The sequence below is a fragment of the Aythya fuligula genome, chromosome 1 (genome assembly GCF_009819795.1).
Source record: "Aythya fuligula isolate bAytFul2 chromosome 1, bAytFul2.pri, whole genome shotgun sequence".
Classification (NCBI taxonomy): domain Eukaryota; kingdom Metazoa; phylum Chordata; class Aves; order Anseriformes; family Anatidae; genus Aythya; species Aythya fuligula.
The window spans coordinates 104426988-104434961 of NC_045559.1; the positions used below are offsets into that span (position 1 = coordinate 104426988).

General features: G+C 41.1%; 1 protein-coding gene across 1 annotated transcript; it reads right to left on the reverse strand.

Annotated features, from left to right (window-relative positions):
* Positions 1 to 1952: 1952 nt before the first annotated feature.
* On the reverse strand, positions 1953 to 6369 carry N6AMT1 (N-6 adenine-specific DNA methyltransferase 1). Its single transcript, XM_032207833.1, has 6 exons — positions 6206 to 6369; positions 5479 to 5565; positions 4757 to 4847; positions 3933 to 4016; positions 3074 to 3215; positions 1953 to 2389 (listed from the first exon to the last, which is right to left on the reverse strand). The coding sequence occupies exons 1-6, from the start codon at positions 6346 to 6348 to the stop codon at positions 2280 to 2282; spliced, it is 657 nt and encodes a 218-aa protein (XP_032063724.1). The 5' UTR covers positions 6349 to 6369; the 3' UTR covers positions 1953 to 2279.
* Positions 6370 to 7974: the final 1605 nt, after the last annotated feature.

The following is a 7974-nucleotide window of genomic DNA, read 5'->3' on the forward strand; positions in this document are numbered from 1 at the left end:
TCTGTCTTTGTAGTCCCTGGATTGCTTTCTCTTCCTCTGACAGAATTCCAGAAATTAATAGTACATATCAAACTACATCTTAAAATTGTCTTTTGACTTTTTTGTTTTTTGATTACATCTTAAAATTGTCCTTTGATGTTGTGACCTTTGTACAGCACCCTAACTTGTTATCCTTCTAGAATTGTCTTAAGGATGAGCAGCAGTATAGATATAACACCAAAACCACAATTATTCGTAAAAGCAAAATCCTTTCCTTATAGTAAGGGAGAACTGAACAAAACGAGAAGTGTTGCTTAGCAAAGGGTCTACTGTCGACTATAAAATGTGATAGAGTTAGGGGGCTGCTGAACTGAAATGTAACTTTTTATAATTGACAAGTTGGTAAGTTGCAAGAACACAAACTGCTTAAATTCTTCACTGGAAAAATAGACTATGGAAACATTTCATATACAGATGTCCACAAGGTTACATCTCTTTCTCACCTTTGGCAGTCCTTGGACAAGATATTCTGAAATAAGAATCAAAGACTTGAGTCTGGCCTCACTTTGGTCAATAAAACTCACTTTGTTAAACTTAGTTTCAAGTAGTAGGGAATCTGGTTTATAACAAATATCAAGCAACAGCATTTATATGACTGAAACTGCTTTCTAAACCCTCCTCCTGTGTACACATATTCACGTTCATACGCATTTATATAAAAACATACTGTCAATGTTACTGAAAGGGATGTACTAGCTCTGCTTGAAATGCTGAATTGCAGTGTTTGGCACTAATCTTCTGAGTTGGAAAATGGTGACCTTAGGATGTGAAACAATAACCAGTGCATATCTTCTGCTATCCAATACTTTTTCTATATACTTCAGGCTAGTGTAAGGAATAATCTTTATGCCAGAAAAGCATCAACGTGTGACCTGTATCAGTCAAAAGCAGCTTTTTGCATTACTTTGCAGTATGGTATCTCAAATCCTCAGATGATCCAGCTATTCTTGCAGTCAAGTGTTTCTTCTAAGAGGCCCTGCACTATATTTCTTGCATGTTGTTCTGCCTGTCTATAACTTTTTTTTTTTTTTTTTAAAATCTCCCCCATGAGTTTTTTGGGTGGTCAGTTCCAAACATGGAAAAACTTTTAATGTTTGTGCAGGCTGGGCAAGTAGAGAGTCATATGTTTAGTTCTGAAGTCTTAAGTGGAATAGTCTTTCCAATGCCCCAGCACTCTACACAAAAACTTGTGACTAGTTCCCATGAAAAGAGAGAGCTGATTGTTTAAATTTCTGTTGCCACAAAACGTTAACAAACAGTTTCTTTGAAAGCATTCTCCAAGACGGTGTTAGCAGCGCTGTGTGCCTACAGTGGCTCTAGCTCTAGCTTTGTGTTGCATGTGAGCAGTGTCTTCCTCCTGGGACTGTGCCCGCCTCACACCATAATGCCCCTGGGGTAATGCTGAACACTTTGTGGGCACTTCAGGGGGGGGAAGCTGCAGAGGAAAGCTTTTTGTAAGGATCTGGCGTTCAGGAACTAGATTCCTATTTTGTATAATGATTTTCAGAGAGGACTCATTTTACTTCTCCACATAATATTTATTGTTTTCAGGTATCCAGGAACTAGCCTTCTTAATAGCATCTCATATGTTTTTTTTTCCTCAATACCTTTTCACAGATGAGAACTCCACATCTCTACAGTGGTACAGACCCTCGTTGTAAAGTGGCATAGAAGGGAGAACAAGCAACCTGTACATCAGGAGAGCAGTAGCCTACTTTTTTTCAGCTCTAGAGATGCACTTACTGCATCTTTCAGTTCAGAAGTATGTGGTTTCTCTACTACAGAAACAAACTCAGTAACTGTGCTTTAGACTTGCAAAAGGAAAGTGCTTCAGGCGACATCAAAACGAGTAGCACCAAATATTTAAACCCAGCACAGGTATAGAGTTAACTATTAAAACAGGAAGCATTACATCAAGTACTTTATTTTAATAAGCAACAAAGACAAATATACAAATTCTTATTTACAGAGGGAAAAAGTGGTGAAGTGCAAAATGTGATGGGGTAGGGTATTTCACAGTTCACCTGCAACTGTCCTGTGGAGATCCAGAGGACAACTGTAACTCTGACAGCATATAAAAGCTGGTTGACCTCTAGAATAGAAAGAAATACAGAGTCATGATCAGTTTCACTGCGGTAATCAGGAAGTCAGGATACACCTTAAGAGTGTGAGAAATGATTTGACAGCTTCAGTGGTCTGTATTCAACTTCCTGTATGCCTTGTATACGTAGTAAGAACAGTTATCCAGGTTTCCTAAATTTGAGGATAGTAAGCATCTCTTGTCCTGCTTGTCTGGAAAGTGCTCGTGTGCCTTCTAAGCCGTGCTTCTTCATTGTTTCCAGAATTTCATCTGTAGTTGAAAGCACAGTGTTATAATAATGCAGAAATCAGCTATAAAAGGCAATGCTAAAATGTCTGCAAAACATAGGCTGCAAAGATTATAATTTATCATTTTACTCTTTCAGACAGTATTTTTTATGCAAAGTAGTCTTCCATCCAGAAGAAACAAAGTTTATACTAACTGCAGTTCCATATTTTGGTATTATCACAATGAAAAGTTCAATTATGAAGCTAATTTGCAGGAAAAAATGAAATTCATAGCACCTTCTCCCAAAAGCTGCCTAATCAATCAAAACAGTGAAAGAATAATCATTGTCCTTGAAGCCACCTCATAATATACAGCCCATTAAGCATTAGATCAGAGGAGCAATTCCGAATTCCTTTTCTACGCAGGTCAGAAATAAATGACATCTCATTTCCAGCTGAAGGCTTTTTTTACCTATAAGTTTACAACACTGTTCTCTTTTGTAAGAAAGGGTTGGCCAGGCTCCATTACCTAGTTAGAAGATTTCGGACTTTGAAACTTTCAATCTTAGGTAATATGCTATTGCCGCATTAAATTAAAATTACATTGGGTACTTCTTTGCTCATGTTGACTGAGGTCTGATAACCTCCAGAACATTGTTGTGATCAACAACTTGATGAATAGTGTTAAATCTAGTTTGGCACAAAAGGGTCAAAGGAGAGCAATTACCTGGATTATTTTCTTTAATTGTGACCAAGTAGAATAATCCTCCTGGTGAAAGCAAGTCTGCCGCTAGTGGAAAAACTCTGTCCATTACTTCTCTGCCCCTTTTGCCACCAGCCCAGGATGCCTCTATTCCATGGCTTTTCACCTAGGAAGAATGAAAGCAAAGGCCATCTTACTCAATACAGAATAATACTAGTGTCAGTGGTACTTAGAAGAGAAACATCATCATGATCTCTGTGCTCAGGAATCTGCCATTAGAACTCTGACAACTTTGATTCAGCAGATTGGTTTATGAAGCAAAATTCCTTCAGAACTACTCCACGCAAGATGAATGCATTGCTTTTGTTTCAAGTTCTATTTATAACGCTTAGTTGGAAGAGACGTGTTTTGTCACATGCTTTACGTGTATTTTCTTGTAATCTTGTATGATCTCATTTGCCAAGTGAAAGATGGCCATTGAACCCTTTGAGTATCAGAATCAGACTCACAAACACAGAATCTGAGGAAGCAGAAGAAAAACAAAAATGCTAAGATATTTTTATAGAAGGTTTCCAAGGGAAAATGCATGTCTAACAAGTCTTGATGGAGAAACTACCTCCAGCAATCTTTATTCCCACGTAGTCTTACTATCAGTTCTGATAAATCATTTTCACTAAAACAGTTGTTACAACTTGTACAGTTATTGAATGGTTCCACAAAACCATTTACTATTTTGAAACAAACAACAAACCTACACTGCAAATTAAGAAAAGGTCACTGAACAACTACAAGCTGAGTTTTTGTACCACAGCTTATTTGATTTGCCATCTTCTCTGACAGCAGAATTATTTTTATTGTGGATTTAAAATCTATTTTTTCCTACCTCTTCAGAGGGTGTTACCACATATGGTGGATTAAAGAGCAGTAGATCAACCTTCCCATTTAATCTCGGTGACAATCCATTGACCTACAGATGAAATTAATAATAACAAAAACAAAGGAAACATTTCCATTAAAAAAAAAAAGTTACATAGTCTTGCATATTCTTCTATTAATTTAAACTGCAACACAGACCAACCTAAACAATAACAACAAAACAATACAGTGTGTTGCATTAAGTTACAAAACTTCAGCATTCATGAGGTAATAATGGAAATTCAGACCTACAAATGACCTAGGAGTAACCAGAAAGTATTTAATATATATTTTTTTAAATTCTGAACAGTTAGTTTTATATAAGAGAATAAACTGAATTTGAAGCCAATCTTCTGTAATACAACTACATCACCACTCTAGAAAACAAGCTATTTGTCCATCTGTCTGTGCTACATGAGCCCGGTAATACTGGATTAGTTAAAAGTACATGTAGATCCTTGGCTATTTTGTTTACTTCTTGAGTGCAATGCACTGTCAACTTTGGTTTGGTTCCAAACACTTCAGCCTGACTCAGGAACTTTCTAAGTGTGAGAGAAGCAGAACAATTCAAACAGTCTTAAGACAATGTTACATGAAATGTAGAAGAGCGAGAGACACGTATTGCAGACATAAAGGTATTATTTTATTCTTGCACTTTGGCCTTTCATCATTTTTTTCATCTGTACTTATCAAGAGAATATTTGTTCTTTTGGACTTTATGGTTACTTTTCAGTGTGTCTAAAAAGTAAAATGGAAATTATGAAGAAGGCATTACTGAAACATCTGTCTTACCAAGTCAGTAACGACTGGCTGAAGGTGAACATTGTTGAGCAGAGCTGTCTCCAGTGTACAGTAAGCTGCCATCGGATTGATATCTGTACATCTTAAATAAAAATATTAGAAAATGGAAGTTAACAGCTACTCAACCTGGAAGTTTAACACTGCAAACTATATGCTAACACAATATTGGTGAGTACCCTTTACTTTGCAAGTAATAGCTAAAAACAGACAGGAAAATACAATGTATCAGCAGTTACACCACTCAACACTGCCCTGGAAATTCTGTAATGACTTTCTGAAACCTGAAGTATGTGAAAACAAACATTTAACAGGATGTTTACCTTTTCAATGCCAGCTCTGTGTAAGTACGTATGCATACAGTTGCTAATAAAATTTAGTTACTGCCAACAATCAGGTAACTAGTATGTCATCAGAACTCAGTAAGATTACTCATTGGCTAAGATTTAGGATTCAACACGGTAAACACAAGTGTAAGCTCAGTAATTTGTCTAAGAAATGGAAAAACTGAATTTAACCACATCACTGTTTACTTGTTACAGAACCTGAGGAAAATAGTTTAGACTCCCTTCACTTTGATTTTCTGTATCTGTAGAACTGAGCTCACATTTCTTGAAATATAGCTTTTGACTGTGCAATGGAAAAATATGTATTTTGAGGACAAAATATTCTTTGTTATTGCATGCAACAGCTTCAGTAAGCGTTGCTGTACTTACAAGTAGAGTGCGCCGGATCCAATAATGGAAGCTAGAAACGTTGAAACCACACCGGATCCTGACCCTATCTCAAGGCAGATGGCAATTCTAAAGACAGAAAATTCTGGGTGAGTGTTTTTTTTTGTACCATATAAACCTGCTGCCAAGGTGCCCTTCTCCCAAACATGCAATACTTGCTGGGCCCTAAAAGCCCACCTTGTGTGGTCTGCTTCACAGCAACTGCCAGCTCTACATGTGCCTATATAACTGATTCCTGTTTATCACAGGGCAATTTAAGAAGAAGTTCTTTACCGAAAGGGTTGTTAGACATTGGAACAGGCTGCCCAGGGAAGTGGTGGAGTCACCATCCCTGGAGGTCTTCAAAAGACGTTTAGATGTAGAGCTTAGGGAAATGGTTTAGTGGGGACTGTTAGCGTTAGGTCAGAGGTTGGACTCGATGACCTTGAGGTCTCTTCCAACCTAGAAAATTCTGTGATTCTGTGATTTGGGAAACGTGCCAGTTTTCCTGTGCCTAATACTACAATTTCCACGAACTACACCACATCCACAGCCCAGGCTGCATTCCTACGGCACCCAGAGCAGATTCACCCCTCCGGGCAGCCGGTGCCAGCGCCCCCCCCCCAATCATGACTGAACATCAAGCCCCGCCCCCTTCCACCAGGCCACGCCCCCTGCCCTCCCATTGGCTGTTCCCCCCCCCCCGCGCTTCCCGCCACGCCGCGGCTACCCGGCGTCCCGCAGTCGCGCCGCGTCGCTCTCCAGCGCGTCGAGCAGCAGGAAGGTGTCCTCGGCCGGCGCGTACACCTCCCCGAACCGCCACACGTGCTCGTACCGCGGCGTGGGCACCGCGGGCACCGCCGGCACCGCCATCGGCGCGCATGCGCGGACCCCCCTCCCCTCCTCTTCCCTCCCGGACCGCCCTGAGGAAGCGGATGTGGGAGAGGGGGCGGGGAGCCGTCCGGAGCCAATGGGATGGCGGCGGCGGCTTCGCCCCGCCCCTAGCGCGGGGCTGGTGGCCGTTGGGAACGCCTCAACGGCCGCGGTGGTCACGTGGCCTCGGGGGGGGGGGGGGAGAAGCAGTGCCCGTTGGGCTGCTTCATGGCTGACAGCCCGGCGTGCGGGGCAGCTCCGTGGCGTTACAGCGTTCTGTGGCTCGCCTTCAGCACCCACAAATAAAACCAGCACCCTGCTCGTTACCCTGAGTCAGTGCTTCCCCAGGCAGCCAACGGAACTTATGGGGAGTCATAATTAATACATTAGCCGTACACAGAATCACAGAATTTCTAGGTTGGAAGAGACCTCAAGATCATCGAGTCCAACCTCTGACCTAACACTAGCAGTCCCCACTAAACCATATCCCTAAGCTCTACATCTAAACGTCTTTTGAAGACTTCCAGGGATGGTGACTTCACCACTTCCCTGGGCAGCCTGATCCAATGTCTAACAACCTTTTCGGTAAAGAAGTTCTTCCTAACATCCAACCTAAAACTCCCCTGGTGCAACTTAAGCCCATTCCCCCTCGTCCTGTCACCAGGCACATGGGAGAACAAACCAACCCCCCCCCTCGCTACAGCCTCCTTTAAGGTACCTGTAGAGAGCGATAAGGTCGCCCCTGAGCCTCCTTTTCTCCAGGCTGACACACACAGCAGTGTGGTCACCTGGTACTTAGCGTCTCTGCTCTGTGTCCCCTCCGTGGGGGTGAATCAGCGCAATCAGCCAGAAATCCATAACCAGAGATCCAGCGTTGAGTTTATAATTCAAGGATCGTTGTTGTCCTAGCACAGAAATGAAATCATCAGCCTTCATCTTAAAAGAGTTTAGGTTGCTTGCACCACTGCTGAGCACAGAAAGCCAGGTCTAAGAATTCAAAAGTTCAAGCATGTTTTCAGAGTAAATTTATTCCTGGACCTGATCTTGTATTACCTTTTAACTTGAAATGTTCTCTTCACTTAATTTATTCCCCCCAAATATATTTATGAAATATTGTCATAACCCATCCCAACCTTCATTTTGCCAACACAAGTAACTGTTGTTGCCTCCTAGTTTATCTCCCAGTCATGCTCTGTCCCAAATTCATTCTGGTAAATTATTCCTTCTTTCAACATGGTGTCTGCAGATAGGCTAAATGAGATTCTAGCCTGTGAGAAGATACTAATAGCGTCCTTTCAGTGCAAAGTCCTTGACTGATGCCTGGTAAAATTATCACATTTGTGTCAAAAATAGAACATGATAACAGAGATTAACATTAACCTGTTTCTTCTTCCTAAATTCTCTTCATTAGCAGGGAAAGACAGGTTGCTTCAGGGAGCAGTAATGAGCAGGAGCCTGACTGGAGATGGTTTTGGGGTTTTTAATGCAAAAGGAAAATCAGCAGATGCTCCTTCGTTTCATCCGTCTTCCCAATGATTTGCTTCTGCTCCAGAAGAATAACTAGTTATAAAACAGATTAAGTTTACATAAAATTCCATTACTTTGGCAAAATGAAATCATGGTAAG